The sequence below is a fragment of the Sarcophilus harrisii genome, chromosome 3, assembly GCF_902635505.1.
Source record: "Sarcophilus harrisii chromosome 3, mSarHar1.11, whole genome shotgun sequence".
In the NCBI taxonomy this organism is placed as follows: domain Eukaryota; kingdom Metazoa; phylum Chordata; class Mammalia; order Dasyuromorphia; family Dasyuridae; genus Sarcophilus; species Sarcophilus harrisii.
The window spans coordinates 498,618,825-498,636,335 of record NC_045428.1 but is presented as its reverse complement, the minus strand read 5'-3'; the positions used below and the strand labels follow the sequence as shown (position 1 = coordinate 498,636,335).

The window sequence follows — 17,511 nt, the reverse complement described above, 5'->3', positions numbered from 1 at the left end:
GAGGTGAGAAGGATCCTGTTTTCATAGGCCAAGTGGAGTGAATGGCAGTGTGGAGTTCTTGTGATTGCCAGACTGAAGCGCTTTTCACTAAGCACCACAGAATAGGATTGGATGGTGCCCTAGAATCATTCTGGGATGGCTCTTTAAGGAGGCAGGTGAAACCCACAGAAAGTCAGGTTAAGGTCCTTAGAAAAAGTCTCGAGTTTGTCAGGAGACTGCGATACTGGGCAAGTTACTTCCCTATTATGGGTCTCAGTTTATCTGAGAAATTGATCTCTAAAGTTTCTTTCTAGTTGAAAAAAGCTATGGTTTAATGAATATATTCATAGCTGACATTTCTGCAACATGGTAGAGTGCTTCTTCTCAACAACCATCTTAGGGTACATTGTCTCAGGATTATTATCCCCAGGACTATTATCAACTGTAAAGTTGACAAAACAACCTTGGAAAGGAGTGATTATCCTAAGATCAACACAGGTGTGTGCATGTGTGTAATATATGTGTGTGTAGGCTGATGTGTATGTGTATTTATATTTTTTTCTTTTCTGGTAAGCAGAGTGTTTAGTATCAAGCTCAAGCTAATCACTGAAGGCTTCCTGGACCAGGGGAATCTGAATCTGAAGGGTTTCAAGTTTAAGAACTGGGAGGAGGGCAAGCCATTCCAGGCATGCAGGACAGGCCATGCCCAAATCTGGAGGAGGGAAAATAAAAACAAAACTCCTTTTGTCATCCCCAGCCAATTGAGAGAGCGGCACCCAGCCTATGAGTCTTATTTTTAATCAACACCGAGTTTTGGTGATTGAGCTTCTCTCCCAGAGGATAGACCTATCTTAGTGGGTCTATATTAACTAATGCTAAATGAGTTATAGGGATTAAATTTTAAAAAAAAATTTCTCCTATAAATGTCAGACAATACTGAGAGGCTACTTAGTATACTTGGGAAAATATTAAATTAAGATCTAAAAATACTTGAATTCAGATCCCAGCTATGTGTCTATAACTTCTGGGAAACTAGTGCAGCTCTCTGGGCCCCAATTTCTTTAGTTGTTAAAATGAAGGGCTTAGACTTCCTGACTTACAAGGTTCCTTTGAAGTTCTGGCAGTCTATGATGAAAAGAACACTAGATTTGGAGTCAGAAGCCATGGGTGCAGGTCCCTGCTTAACTACTCTGTGATCCTGGGTAATTGTTTCATCTCTCAGTTAGCTTTGTTTTTTTGTTTTTGTTTTTTATTTTAATAGCCTTTTATTTACAGGTTATATGCATGGGTCATTTTACAGCATTGACAATTGCCAAACCTTTTGTTCCAATTTTTCCCCTCCTTCCTCCCACCCCCTTCCCTAGATGGCAGGATGACCAATATATGTTAAATATATTAGAGTATAAATTAAATACAAAATAGGTATACAGGTCCAAACCATTATTTTGCTGTACACAAAGAATCGGACTCTGAAATATTGTACAGTTAGCCTGTGAAGTAAATAAAAAATGCAGGCAGGCAAAAATATAGAGATTGGGAATTCGATGTAATGATTCTTAGTCATCTCCCAGAGTTCTTACGCTTGGGTGTAGCTGGTTTAGTTCGTTACTGCTCCATTAGAACTTATTTGGTTCATCTCATTACTGGAAATGGCCAGGTCCATCAGAATTGTTCATCATAAAGTATTGTTGTTGAAGTATATAATGATCTCCTGGTCCTGCTCATTTCACTCAGCATCAGTTCGTGTAAGTCTCTCCAGGCCTTTCTGAAATCATTCTGTTGGTCGTTTCTTACCGAACAATAATATTCCATAATATTCATATACCACAATTTATTCAGCCATTCTCCAATTGATGGGCATCCACTCAGTTTCCAGTTTCTGGCCACTACAAACAGGGCTGCCACAAAAATTCTTGCACATACAGATCCCTTTCCCTTCTTTAAGATCTCTTTGGGATATAAGCCCAATAGAAACACTGCTGGGGCAAAGGGTATGCACAGTTTGATAACTTTTTGAGCATAGTTCCAAATTAGCTTTGGTTTTCCCATATGTGAAATGAGGAATAATATATAAGTCCCCTTCCAGCTCAATCTTATAACTAATGGTAAGATAGATGAAAGATGAAGGCTGGCCAAGTTGTTCTTCCTTGCCATTAGTTTGGCCATATATCAAACCATTAAGTTAGCCAATCCCAACTCTCATTTTCATTGTTTCCTTTACTTTACCTCTGAAAGCTAGTTGAAAGGGAATTTCAGATTAAAGGCCTAGATCATTTTCCCTCTTGATTTTTTTCAGTGAACTAGAGAAAAGGTATTAGTCAGAAAGGAGAGTCTCCCCTTGGCCAAGGGCTGTAGGCTCTCTGGTATTTGTTTGTATTATATTTTTGAAGTATAACCCTCTTGGAATTCCATCCCACACAGAGAATCTGTTTGTGAAATCTGTTGAGCCTAAACCCCATACTAGAACCACTTCTATCCACTTCCTTATGCTTCATGAGAGGAAGTATTGTTGGGGGGGAATAAAGAATAATAGATAATAAATGAGTGAGTAAATAAAATTAAAAAGACTTGAAGTCAGGATTAAATTTAAATCCTGGCAGATACTTTTAACTATCAGCTTGGTCTTTGAACATCAAATAGGGGTAAAGAAATTTGCTTTTCCAACTACTGGTTGTCCTGGGAAAAGCATTTTGAAACCTATATAACTGTGAAGGGTTTGGGTTGTTGTCCTAAACTCTCTTCCCTTGTAAGTAGGGATAATAAGACCAGCACCACCCGTCTTATGGGGCTCTAAATGTAAAAGCATGACAGAATTGTGGGCATTAAAACTATCTTTATGATTGGGAACTCATTTCTGGAAAGACCTCAGAGCTCTAGATAGGACATGTTCCCCTTTTTCTCAGAAAACTCCAGCAGCTCCCTATTAACTTCCAGGATCAAAAATCAAGTCTTTTTCATAACCTATTTTTTCCCATTCTTCCTACACATAACCCCATTCCACAAATTCTGTGATTCATGCACAATAGCTTTGCTTTTCCTCAGACATCAAATTCCATCTCCCATCTCTCTCTGCTTTTGCATTGGCGGTTACCATTGCTGAAAGGCTCTTCCTCTTCACCTCCACTTCATAGTTTTCCAGGCTTCCTTCAAGAATCAGCTAAAATCCCACCTTCATAAGAAGCCCTCAGAGTACTAGGGTCTTCTCTCTTGGGGTCACCTTCAATTTACCCTTCCTATGGCTTATTTATACAGTTGTTTGCCCTTTGTCTCCCCCATTATCATGTGAGCTTTTTGAGGACAAGGGTCCATTTTACCTTTATTTTTATTCCTAGCATTTAATATTGTGCTTGACTTGAAAGTAGTAAGTCCTTGCTGATTGACATCCTGTCTAATCACCTACAAGTGGTCATTTGGCGCCTCCTTCCCTAAGATCCTCCCATCCTATATCCTGATTTAGGATTCTCTTTCAGATTGTTATTGCAACTCTGATAACTATGTTTCATCATGCAAAATAGGAGGCTGGAGGCCAGGTTCCATGCTTCTGTAGGGTGTACCACCATTCACAAATTTCTCAAGACTGTTTTGCCCAATAAAATGGGTCCCTCCCCTCCTCCCATTCTTTCTTCCTCCCCCTTCCCCAGGGTAGGGTGGGGTAGTAGGATAGATGAGGGCCTATTGGACATCAGGGCCTTCACCTAGAAATATCATTCTTAAGCTTCTCTCCTACTCATTTTAAATCACCCAACTTCTAGAACTAGGTTATCTGTAAAGTACATCAGGACTAGAATTTCTGGTTCAAAGGGAGGCTAGGCCATCCCAGCTCATGTCCTGAATAATTTTATTTTTTTGGTATGGAATACCAAATGGAATACAAAATGGAATAATTTTTTAAAAAAACCATTCACCTTCCCACAGACTATTCGGGTGTCTTTTTTTTTTTTCTTTTAATTCACAAGCTCTCTGAAAATGCACACAGACACATGAGTTCTACAGTAGGAAAGAGATTAGAATTAAATATTAGGAAGGAAGAGAGAAAAGGAGATATGCAGAATGGGAAGATGCTAGACTGCCATAATTTGATGTGGAACCTTGGGCAAAGAAGCAACTTCGGTCCTTGCAATGAACTTTGAAAACAGGGAATGATTAACTCTAGAAAATCTGATCAATTCTTTTAAGGATGAGGAAATTGGTTCAGAGAAATTCATTGATTTGGCCAAAGCTATACACCTAGTATATATAAAAGCAATGGTTTAAATATAGGTCTGTGAAAATTTGATTCTTTTGTAGAAATGTCTTGTGTGAGGAAAAACTTAACATAATGATGGTCTATAAAAAAATAAATCTCTAACATATTTTTATCATGTTGAACATGTATTGAATTACATACTATCTAGGGGAAAGGGGTATGGGGAAGATTGTGTGTGAGAAATTGGTGTATACAAAGAAGGTGTGGGAGAAATTGGAACACAAGGTTTTTCAAGGGTCAATATTGAAAAAATTATCTTTGCATGTTTTGAAAATAAAAAAAACTAATAAAAATTAAAAATAAAAAAGTAGATCTCAGGGCCTAAAACAGTCTTAACTACATATTTTCATATTTAGAGTAGCTGTATGCCTTTATGGGGAACAGCGGGGGGGGGGGGGGGGGGGGGGGGGGGGGGGGGGAGCAACTGGAATTAAATGACTTCCTTTAGCTAAGAGCTAAGGCTACATTTGAAGGCAAGGCCTCCTGACTCCAAAGCCAGTATTCTATCCATTGTAGCACCCAGATGCCCCACTGTATGGCTTAAAGCAGCACCTTACTACATTTTGACTGCCCTATCTTATGTTAAAAAGAATCTGTTTGAAAACTGATCTCAGAGTGTACCCTGAGAAAGTGCTTGTCCATACCAAAAGCTTAAGGGTGTTTGAGAAATTGAGTCCTTGTGAACGGAAAGAAGTTTTGTTCAGAATTATGGCACTCTGTGCACATAAAACCCAGAATTGCTCATTAAAATCTATAGCTATGGTTCTCACAATTTGGGATGCCTAATTCAAATAGATTTGTTTCATTTGAACCTGAGAGAGCAGAACTAAGAGCAAAAATTGCAGACAGACATTTCTATTCATTTTAAGGAAAAACTTTATCACAATTAGAATGGTCCCAAAATAGGATAGGCTTTAGGGAAAAGAAGCAGCTTCTCCTTCACTGGATGACCACCTGTCAACAATGCTGTATAAGGGATTTCTGCTTGGCTACAAGATGCTAAATGATCTCTGAAGTCCTTTGCAGTTTTAAAAGTCTCACTAAACTTGTTTCCTAATTTGCAAAATGGGGATCTTCAATCCTCACCCCATTGATTGTTCCCATTGTTCTAGAGGGACCTCGTTATAACAGCCACTTTAGACTCTGAGATAGTATAAAGAGCATTGGACTGAGAATGAGGAAACCTGGGTTTGAGGCCTGGTTTGCCCTCTCAGTGGCTATGCTAGCTAAGACAAGTCACTTAGTTTTCAGGTCCTCCATTTACGCCTCCAAAAAATGAGGGGTCATAACTTATTTAATGCTTGGACCCCAAAATTAGTTATTAATGAGTAAGTTTCAACTTAGAAGGCAGTGTTTGGGACAAAAAGACCTACCCAATTTTCTACTACAGAGATCACTCATAGAAAGCAGAATTATTTATTAGAATCTCAAGAAGCGGACCCCATCCTGGTCTGCGAGCCAAATTTCACAGCAGGATAGGACCAGAGCCTTGAAAATGCTTACAGCTTTTATACATTTCAGACAAAGAATCTCCAAAATCCCACCTTCTATATATTGTGATTGGTCACATAAGTCTACTGTTCCCCTAGTTGGTCAGTGGAAGGTAGTAGACAAAGTGATATACAGCTTCTTCGGCCACATAATCTCTTCGTTGGACAATGGAATGTCCAGGCCTTATCTAAAATCACGTGACTCCGGAAAAGCCTAAACTGAGGCTTATAGGGTTGATCTACTTTAGCTAACAGTCTCTGATCAATATGTGCTTAATCTGTAAGTTTCTTCACCTTTTCCCATACAGCATGTTTCCTGGTGGGGTCCCCCAAAAGTATGTCCTTGACCTAGCTGATTTAGTGCCTTTATTACTTTATTGAATTGAAGCAATGGATGCTATGCTTTTCAGATTTGCAGATAACATGAAGCAGGGATAGTAAATTGTTGAACGTTTAGAACAATGAGGCAAGTCTAATTAGATGAATTTTAATGGGGATAAATCTAACCTACTGCTCTTGGGTTAAAAAATAATTATTACTTTTTAAGTACAGAATGTGGAGGGTGAGTGGGTGGAATATGGCTAGATAATAGCGCGTAGGAAAATAATTCTGTGGATTTTAATGGACTAACATTATAAGTCAACAATATAACATGGCAGTCAAGAAATGCAATTTGATTCTAGGTTGCATTATAAGGAGAATGGTATGATTGACAAAAGAGATGATAGCCCTACTTTACTCTTCTCCAGTCAGACCACTTCTGGAGAGTAATATGCCATTTTGGGTACCACATTTTAATCCAGAAGAAAACAACCAGGGTGTTGAGAATACTAGAGACCAGGCCATGTAAGGATTCCTTAAAAGGCCTAAGAATGTTTAACCTGAAAATGAAAAGATTCAAGGGGGAAGTTTGAAAAGCATAATAGCCACCTTCAGATATTTGAAGGTCTCTCCAGTGGAAGAGGGATTGGGGGGGGGAATAGAAGAGTTTGGGAGAATGTTGATTTCAGTGAGGAATAAGGATTAAAGGCAGAGCAATTCCATCTGTCTCAAAGTAGCCTGCCGTGCTGTTGGAAGGGGAGAGGGTTTTTCCTCAAGTAAAGACTGGGTGATCTCTGAGAGTTTTGTTAACTTTAAAATTCTGATGGGGATTCTATGAGGTGGCAAAGAGTCTGTTTCTCCTCTAGCAGTGATGCCCTCTACTGTCACCTCAGTTTATTTTCCCCATTCTCTCTCATGCTGCTGCTTCTGCCCATTAGAACCCGCCTCAGAGACTTTGGACAGTCTGCCTGTTTCATGTTCCTCATGTCCTCTGACAGTGAGACACCCTCTTAGGTTCTCAGGGTTTTGAGAAAGGGTTTTCCTTCAGCTGCCACACCTCCAGGCATTCCCTAGCTGTCTGAAGGAGATGGCAGTCCTCCATAGGTTGGCCAAGTAGGACATCCTTTCTCCTCCCATCCGCCCACTGCAGGGATTCTGGGAACCTCCCAAAAGGCAACTAGAGCTGATGGAAAGAGCCCTGGTCTGGCTCTGGTGCTTCCTCTTTGTGAATGATCTCTGGTAGCCACTTAAATTCTCTGCAAAATGAAATGGAGCTCAATCTGACCAGGAATTTTGAGAGAGTAGTAAGGCACTAGATTTTCAATTCAGAAAACCTGGGTTCCAATCTCACTTCACCAGCTGCTGACTTTGGGTAAGTCATTTAACCTCCTCTGTTTGCCTCAGTGTCTAATCTGTTAAAAAAAAAAAAGAGCCTTTAAGATTCCTTCCAGCTCTAGATATATGATGCTGTGATCTCTGGGTTCACTCTTACTCTTAAATCCTGTCATAATACAGTAGATGCAAGATTGCCCTGGAACTTCTGGGAAAGGACATTATCAGTAACAGAATTTAAGATTAGTTGGGAGGTGGGACAGGGAGTGTGGAGGTTTGTGTCATTTTCTTCTATAGGTTCTGGTAGCTGGTAGCCTTTTTTATTCTAAATCCTGATTTCTGAGTCTCCTGTCCCCATCTGCCACTTGCATTATACCTAGTCCCTGGGTCTCATCTTAACTCCCCTTTTTGTGCTTCATTTTCTCTTTTACTCCTTTCAGTAGCCTGGGCTCTCCCTACTGCAAAGGCTTTATCCAGTACATCCAACTGACCTCTGTTCAGTCCCTTTACCCTCACACCTCCCTCTTCCCCAACCTGCTTTAAACTATTTCAGTCTTCATTCCATCGGGAGAGATATCTATCCTTAGCTTATAGATCATTTAAACTGAGCCGCCACCCATGGTAAAACTTTTGCCAGTATAAAATTCTTAAGGCAAGGGATGTATTTCCCATTCATGCAATGGAGTTCTAGGAGTTCTCTCTTTGTAAGTTTTCCCTAAAGGAGGTGGTGGTTGTTCAGTTATATTTGACCTTTTGTGACCCATTTGAAATTTTGTTAGCAAAGACACTGGTGTGGTTCGCCATTTCTTTTTCCAACTGATTTTACAGATGAGGAAACTGAGGCAAACAGGGTAAAGTGACTTGCCCAGGGTCACACACCTAGTAAATATCTGAGGCTAGATTTGAATTCAGGTCTCCCTGACTCCAGGCCCAGCATGCTATCTACTACGCCGTCTAGCTGCCCTAAAGGTAGGTTGCAATAAGATCTTATTTTTATTTCTTAACTTTTTTTTTTATTTTTTTTCTATTTTTTTCTATTTTTTTTAATTTTTTTTATTTTTTTATTTTATTTTTTATTTTTTATTTTTTTTGTTTTTTTTTTTTTTTTTTTTTTTTTTTTAAATTTTTTAAATTTTTTATTTTTTTTTTATTATTTTTTTTTGTTTTATTTTTTTAATTTTTTTTTTTTATTTCTTAACTTTTTAAGGTCTCAGTTCTAGATATGCCTGCCGGAAAACTAGGTCACTGGTCAGAGCACCTGGGAACTCAGGATCTTTTTCCCCAAAGAATTCATGGAACACAATGACAAACCCTTGCCTCTGGTGTCCTGCCTTTTTATTATCTCTGCTGTGTCCTGGTGTGGTATGTGAAACAGGCCTGGAGATTGTTGTCTATCAATAGAACCTTTAACACTTGATTAACATACAGAATCCCCCTGGATTGGGAATCAGTAGACCTGGATTCTCTGGGCCTGTCCCCAGGTTTGGGACCTTGCCAAACAAGTCACGACCTAGTCTTAGATGCTTCCTCTATAAAATGTGAGTTTGGACTAGAGAAGAGACTTTCTGATATAGTGGGAAGAGCTCAGGATTTGGAAGGAGGAGGCCTGAATTTGAATTCTGGCTCTGCTGCTTATTCTTGTGTGATCTTTTGGCAGGTCAGGTTTTGGAGTATTTATGAGCATCTTAGTTGTCATGCTTTCTGCTCTACTGTGGATAATTTTGCCTTCCCCATTAGATTAGGAACACCCAGAAAGGGTTTGCCTTCACAAAATTTGGGCTTCTTGAAGACCAGGGGACTTTTGTCTTTCCCAGATTAGGATTTTCTTGTGTCAAGAATCCTTGTTGTCATCCTTCCCCCCACCCCTCCCCCAGACTTGAGGATACCATATCAAATCTGTGCCTTTCATGTTTGAGAAGTCTGAGGCTTTATTGACGAGAGAAAAAGTGATAGTAAGAGAAACTTAGCTTTAGTATTAGATCTTTTGTGTTCTAAAGTCCTTCTCTGCTGTACATTATCAAGAAAGTGTGTGAACTTTTGTGCAGATTTTAAAGAGTTGGAATTTCTTTTCATGGCGGAAGGATGGGATGAAATTACCTTTGGTTTGGTTTAGAGTTCCTGGCTTCAATTCTTTGTCACACATACAGTTGTTTATCCTGGCTTGTTAAGCTGTTTTGATGCTGCTTTAGAGTTAGACTGCCTTCCCAAGAGCCTAATAACAGTTTCATACCTTGTAAATTTAATTATCCAGCGGTACTAATTAGTATTAGTAAAGATCTCACCTTGGCCAAATTGTACTCTGTCGTTTTCCTTCCCTTTTTGCCTGTCCCTTCCCCCAAGTATTCATGGCTATCCCCAAAACTAAGACAAGTAGGCCAAGTTGGCCTACATTCAGGAATGCTGAAAGGACTCCCCTTTACTTCCCACACTACCTAAAGATACTCGCCCCAAAGCTTTCCCTAAAACCTTAAAACCCTTTAGCAGCTGGATAAAGCCATTCTTTTTCCCATGAGAGGATAGGCTTAAAGGCACAGCCCCTCCCTCCTCTGTCCTACTGTTCAGATGAAGGGGGGATGGGATGGGGGGAGAGATTAGGCTTGTCCTCTGTCTTGGTCACATCGAGTCCATAATGCTACTTCCAGTTCTGGAAAACATGATACCAGGAGAAAACTAATCATCCTGAGCACATCCTGAAGAGTGCTAGGATGGTGGTGAGAAGAGTGTCTGCTGTAGTGATGTAAGATGTCTGTGGAGTAGAAGGAGAAGAGAGAACGTCAGAACTTGTGGAAGAGGGACATGAGCAATAGAGCAGTGGATGGGGGGGTGTCAAGGTGGACTGATATTATGGGCCGGAACTTGAAACAAGGTACTGAGTGGAATTGAAGAGACAATGGTTAAATCTAGTTTAGCATTGATTTAATCATACAACAAATAATGGTTTCAAAATTTAGTTTAGCATTGATTTAATCATACAACAAATAATGGTTTCCTAGTGATATAATGATTGGTTTATACTCTGTGTGGAGCATATAAGGAAGAAGCTCTCAGGGCCAGAAGAGACAAGTACACTAGAAGCTCTTGGAGGCTGAGACAGATTCATTCCATTGTCCATCTTTGTGGTGACTGGAGGCTCATGCACAAACCTTTGGATTAGGAGAGATTCAGGAAGCTAGAGGCAGAAGGAGAAAAGACAAAGGACTGGCGGCAGGAGCTCAAGCTCTCAGAACCAAGGAGAGAGATAGGCCTCTAAGAAAGCTAATTGGGCCCCAGGAAATGAGATAAGACTTTGAAAGAGACAATAAAAGATTTGGACTTGAACCTCTGACTACTCGTGTGGTGATTGCTGGGCTGAAACAAAGGCTGCCTCCAGAGACCTCAAAGAAACTGAACCCAAAAGAGAACATTACAGACTGAGGCTTGATGTCCAAGATCCTCCTTGCAACTAAAGAGGCCCCCCAAGTAGAAGCACCCTTGGGAGCTACAGCAGAGATGACCCCATCATTGCTGGTCCCTTTAGCAGTGGCAGGATAACCATTGTCAGGGATTTGGGGATATAGAAAGGATTATTTTAAGGTAGGGATTGGACTATATTACCTCTAAGTTCCCTTCCAGTTTCTGAAATTCTGTGATTCTGAAGAATGTAGGAACTGACACATGTTGAGTTTTTTGCAACTTATAGCAGGGTTTGGTGGGAGGAAGAGGAGAGGCAGGCAAGGGGCCTAGAACTTAGCTGAAGAAAGGATTACCTCCCCATGAACTGATGTGGGTTCATTACCAGGAAACTTCAGGATATATGAGCTCGTACTGAACTATACCTCCTGGGGTCCTCTCTCATCATAGAATCCCTCAGCAACTTTCTGGGTAATTCTGGGGCTAGGATAGCCTATAAAAATTCTTCTCCTGTGGCAGCCCTTTCTGTAGTGACATGAAACTGGAGACTGAGTGAGTGACCATCAGTTGAGGAATGGGTAAATAAGTTATGGCATATGAGTGTTACAGAATATTATTGTTCTATAAAAAACAACCAACAGGATGATTTCAGAGGCCTGGAGAGACTTACATGAACTGATACTAAAGGGAAATGAGCAGAACCAGGATTATTGTACACAATGGCAACAGCAAGATAATATGATGCTCAGCTCTGATGGATGTGGCTTTTTTCAACAATGAGGTGATTCAGACCAGTTGATGGAGAAAGCCATCTACACCCAGAGAGAGGACAGTGGGAACTGAATGAGGGTCACAGCATTTTTTTGTTGTTTGCTTGTATTTTGTTTTCTTTCTCATTTCTTTTCCTTTTTGATCTGATTTTTCTTGTGACACACGATAATTGTATGTATGTATGCCTGTATTAGATTTAATATATTTTTAATATTTAATATATATTGGATTACTTGTAATCTGGGGGAGAGGGAGTGGGGAGGAAAAGGGGGGGAAATTGGAACACAAGGTTTTGCAACAGTCAATGTTGAAAAATTATCCATGCAGATGTTTTTTATTTGGTTTTTTATTGAAGTTTTATATTTTCAAAACTCCCTCCCCTAGAATGGTAAGTAATCCAATATATGTTAAATATAGTAAAATTTATATAAATCCAATATAGATATATATTTATACAATTATCGTGCGTCACAAGAAAAATCAGATCAAAAAAGAAAAAAAAAATGAGAAAGAAAATTCAAGTAAACAACAACAAAAGAAGTGAAAATGCTATGTTGTGATCTAGACTTAGTTCCCACAGTCCTTTCTCTGGCTCTCTTTATCACAAGATTATTGGAATTAGCCTCGTTGTTTTTTTGGAATCGCCTCATTGTTGGAAAGAGTCACATCCATCAGAACTGTCATATAGTCTTGCTGTTGCCGTATCTAATGATCTCCTGGTTCTGATCATTTCATTCAGTCATCAGTTCATATAACTCTCTCCAGGTCTCCCTGAAATCATCCTGCTGATCATTTCTTACAGAACAATAATATTCCATAACATTCATATACCACAATTTATTCAGTCATTCTCCAACTGATGGGTATCCACTCAGGTTCCAGTTCCTCGCCACTACAAAAAGGGCTGCCACACCAATATTTTTGCACATGTGGGTCCTTTTCCCTTCTTTAAGATCTCTTTGGAATATTAGCCCAGTAACACTCATGCATATATTTTGAAAATAAAAGGCTTTTAATAAAATAATTCTTCAGGCCTTGGTGTTCTCCAAATAGTTTATTAGACATGAAACCATGTCTCTGCCTGCATGTCTGGGCAAGGAATCTTCCAGAGAGCTGTGCAGGGCTAAGCTACATATTAACATGGGGGCAGAAGAAAGGCATTATGGTATAATGAAAAGAATATTGAATTTGTGATGAGAGGATCAATGTTTAAATCCCAGAGTTGTTGCTGACTATGTGATCCTTGGTTTTCCTTCATTATGGAATGAAGAGGCTGAGCTAGATTGCCTAAATTCCCTTCCAACTTTAGCATTATAAATTTCTGGGTCCTTTTAGCCCATGAATCCTCTAAATTTATGGAAAGCATACTGACAGCAGAATCACAATGCTTAACTAATAGACATGAAACCACTTTAAATATATAAGGTGAAAGGGGACTGTTAATGTTAACAAGGTAAAAATGAGTATTTTTAAATGGGAAATCTGTAAAGGTATCCTCCATATGGAATGATTAATGTCATTCAGATTTTTCAGTTCTATGTGCACAATCTCACTTGTACCCATCCTCTCTCCACTCCCATGTCACACACCCTTGTTCAAGTCATTATTTTGTGCCTGGAGTTGGGCAACAACCTTCAAACTACTGTCCACACCCAGTCTCTCCCTCTTCCAGTACACTGTAGACAGGTATCTGACTTATCTTAAGTGTACACAATTCTGACCATGTCAGTTCTTTGCCCCCAAATCTGGAGGTTCCTTGGGACACCATTGTGAACTGGACAAAGTATACAGGCTCCTTAGACTGCCACTCGGGACCCTTGACAGGCCAGTCCCAGCATGTGGCCTTGGGTCCCACTGCTGCCCTTTGAAGCCTTTGCTCCAGCCAAACTTGTCCCTTTAACACATCTCCTGCCTTCCCCACTTTTTTGTTCAGCTTAGTCTGTGCTGTAGGGTACAGTAGAGACAGCACAAGGGACTAGAGGCAGAAAACCCAGTATCTAGTCCTGTCATTTACTACTGGGTATATGACTTCAGACAAATCTCATTCCCTCTCTCAACTTCCATTTTGTTATCTCTAAAATGGAAATAAATTGTATTTGTGCTGTCCATTTCATGCAGTGATTATAAAATACCCATCCACTTCTAGGAAGTCTTGGATGCTATACTCTTCCTGTCAGCTGAAATCATCTCCCTTCGTTAGAGGGGAATTAAAAAAAAAAAAAAAAGCACTGCCTTTGGAATGGGAAGATGAGTTCAAATCCTGCTTCTATGGCTTTCCTTTCTGAAGGACTTTGGCAAGGCACTTTCTCTCTGGGGCCTTGGTTTCCTCTTGTAAAATGAAAGGGTTGAACTCGATGGCCTCAGAGTCCTCTCAGGCTTTTGATCTACACTCCTATGATATGCCAAATCCTACTTGTCCCTTGAAGCCTTCCAGTCTTTGTCTTTCCTACCTCCTTCAAAACCACTGAAGTCTCTCTCCCAGCCCCCCTTAGTGCCTTGTTCCTTTATTACATCTGCCTTATTTTGTTAATAACTCAATTGTACTTTAAAGATTGAAACTGCTGTTCGATCTCATTTAAGTCATATGAGAGCCCCACTCAGAGCTTAAATGAGTTTGCTCCTACCTTTAGCACTTTAAATTCTCTAAATCCTATCCCTAGATAGCATTTGAATTCATGTCTCTCTGATTCTGAGTCCAGCACTTTCCCCTCTGTCACTCCTGCCAGATGACCTTTATGAAGTCAGAGACTGTGTCTTGTTCATCTTTGTCCCTCCCCTTTTTCCTCTCCCAGTATTGAGTATAGGGCTGTGTGCCCTCAGAAATGTGTAAATGAGTCATCTGTAATGTCAGTAAATCCTGCTGTTCTCTACATTGGCCAGACACATCTAGTATATTATATTCAGTTCTGGAAAAGACATTTTATATAAGATATAAGCAAGCTGGATAGTGAACAAGATGGTGAGATGACAATAGGCCTTGCTGTATAAGAATCAATTGAAGGAGCTGGGGAAGGGGATGGGACATGATAGCTGACTTCAGTACTTGATGTTTGTCATAGGGAAGAGGGATTAGATTGTTTCTGCATGGCCATTGAGCTTAGAATGTTGAGGGGAAGCTTCAATAGAGGCAGATTTGGGTCCATTGTTAAAAAAAATGTCTAATACTCTTCAGGTGTGGAATGGGGACTGCCTTGGAAGAAAGTGATTTCCCCCTCATGGAGATTTTCAGAAGCTGAATGATCACTTATCAGGAGATCCTTATTCAGATGGAAGTCATAATATCTGAGTTATCTTCTAGCGCTGAGTTTCTGTGACTGAGCATTTTGGGAATCTGATTTTCTTTTTCCTTCCATTCTAGGCACTGGCTCTAGCATACTCTCTGCACTACAGGACCTATTCTCCATCCCCTGGCTAAATAAATCTAAGGTTGAGAAACAGCTTCAGGTCATCTCTGTGCTACAATGGGTCCTTTCCTTCCTTGTCTTGGGTAAGATGGTTTTTGGTGCTTTAGGGGCAGGGTATAGAATCTGGGCTTGGAATGAAAAAAGTGGTTAGAGATGTGTCCTGACAATCAGACAAAAAAGGTAAGTGAAAAAATAATATTGAACACTCCCATTTCTATAGCACTCAAAGGCAGACAAAATGATTTCCTCATAATAATCCTGTGAGATTAGGGAAAGGAAAAAAGTAGCATTCTCCTCACTTTACAAATGAGAAGTGAGTTTTGGAGGAGAAAGGTCACTTGCTCAAGGTCACATAGCTAAGCAAATGCTGGAAGTGATGGCAGGGAGGCTGGGGAACAATGGGGAATGTGGACAAAGAGAAAACAGCCTTGATAATATTACTATTTCTGTACTAAAGGACTCTTATTTCATGCAGTGATTCAGAGCCAACCCTGCCCATGCCTTCAGAGGCCATCTTGAGTACCATGGGCAAAAACTTCACCATTCACATTTGGCCATCTTGTTGCCAAGCTTTTCCTAGGCTGGTCCTGAGGTAGACATGCAGGCCCTTTTTTGGGCCTGTGCTTAAGGACCCACTAGCTCATAGGACCTCCAGAGTTCACATTTGTCTAGAATAGAACCTAGTGACTTCAAGTCATTCAAGGAGAATTTGAGTGAGGGTGATTTGTCGGCATTAATAATTCACCTGTCATCCATTATCTCAATTGAATCTTGCTGTTAACAATCCCAGAAGGGAAGCATGGTTTAGGAATGAGTTAGTGTACCCAGGAAAGGCTAGGGCTCAGTCTAGGACTGGGGCTGGGTTTGGAGGCCAGAGTCAAGCCTTTCACCCACAACTTTATTTGCTAAGTATTAAATAGACCAGACCTTAATAGTTTTGATCTGAAACCTGAAATATGCCCATATGGTCTCCTCTTTCCCTTTTTCTGACCCTGTTTCCATGCACTTTCCCTTCAGGAGCCTGGAACCAGGTTGGAGATTTTGGGCAGGCCAAGCATAGTCTCAGATTATCAGAGCTTTTCTACTGGGCTGGATTTATAGTCTGCAAGTTAATGATTGATCCTGACCAAACCCAGAGCTGGCAAACCTGCTGGGGCTCCTTCCTTGTCACTCCTCCAGGCCAGAGGCTTGGTTGCAGCACACTGAGGGGGTGGGAAGATGAGCATGTTTGGGAAGCTTGGCAGGCAGGGGGACCTTCTCAAGCTTGAGGCCCCACACATCAGTGACAATTAATCCTCTTGCCAGTCGTCACTCCCCTTGTTGGCCCTCTAACCAAACCAGCTGGCCCAGAGGGGCAGTGCCTAGTTTTGTAACCAGAGATTTGTGTTGAAAGAACTTTTAACCCTGAATTTGTTTTTCAGGTCCCTGTTTCAACCCAACTTAATTGCTAAGGCCCATAAGAGACAGTGGGGTTTAGTAGAGAAGTGGCTGGCATTGTAGAATAGGTAGCCAGGCTTGTAGTTCTGTATGGACGCTGGACAAGTTATTCTTCGGCCTTCAATTTTATGCTATCTCAGGCAGTCATTAATAAGCATTTATTGTAGATGTTTACTATGTGCCAGGAACTGTGTCTTAACAACCACAGATACAAAGAGAAGCAAAAATAGCCCCATCCTCAAGGAGCTAGTCTAATACAGGAGAAAACATTTCAGCCACCACGCATGTACAAGAGACATACATGGCAGATAGAATATAGTCTGAGTCAGAAGCTAGCAGCTGAGAGAGAGGACCAAAGGTTCCAACAGAGTTGGACAAAGGCAAGTCTGGAAACTTGAAAAGAGGCATGAAGAGGGAGAGCGATTCAGAAGTAGAGATGGGTTAATGAAAAGGCCCAGCAGGTGGAGTTGGGTGAAACCCTCTTTGACTTCCCTAACTCTGTTTCCTCTCTAATTATATGTTTATATCCGTTTCCCTATACCCCCAAATATCAACTACTTGAAGGAAGCAGCTATTTTCCATTTTTGTCTTTGTGTTCCCAGTGCCTAACACACAGTAGACATCTGATCAATGTCCCTTTAATTGAAAGGGCCGAAGATACAGAGACAGCAGTAGGATCTAGGTTCAGACTTAGTTTTGGCATATGATATGTGACCCTTTTTCTTCAACCATAAAGTGAGGATAATAATCCTAACCCTGCATACCTCTTAAAGTTTTTCTGAGGAAATAAACTTAAAACACTACAGAATTGTGAACTGTTAAATTCAGAACAATGAAAAGGACCTCAGAACTCTTTCAGTAATAAATACCATTTCCCAAATCAGGCCATTCCATTCTGTGGGAACTGTATTTATATTTATGTTGAACATGCCTCAACTGTAAAATATTAAGTTCATTAAGATGATAGGATTCAGAATTAAACTGGAATCATAGAGTATCTAGTCCAGTCCTTTACATTTTACAGATATAGGAAACTGAGGCCCAGGAGGGAAAGGATTCATCTATAGTCAGTTTAATGAGAACTTAATCCAGATTCTTTTATTCAGTACCATGCTTGGTTCATGCAGCTGTCAGAATAATC

At 40.3% G+C, this 17,511-nt stretch overlaps 1 protein-coding gene across 3 annotated transcripts in view; it reads left to right on the top strand.

Moving 5' to 3' along the window:
• Nucleotides 1-17,511, top strand: part of DGAT2 (diacylglycerol O-acyltransferase 2) — a 53,471-nt gene that overhangs the window by 18,373 nt on the left and 17,587 nt on the right. The window contains exons 1-2 of one of the 3 annotated variants that reach the window (XM_031961366.1): nt 8,257-8,337; nt 14,888-15,016. In XM_031961366.1, coding sequence (XP_031817226.1) covers nt 8,304-8,337; nt 14,888-15,016 — 163 coding nt within the window. In that variant the 5' untranslated portion in view covers nt 8,257-8,303. Of the gene's footprint in view, nt 1-8,256; nt 8,338-14,324; nt 14,489-14,887; nt 15,017-17,511 lie in introns of those variants that run through there. The other 2 variants (XM_031961367.1, XM_003764648.4) reach the window with 2 other exon arrangements.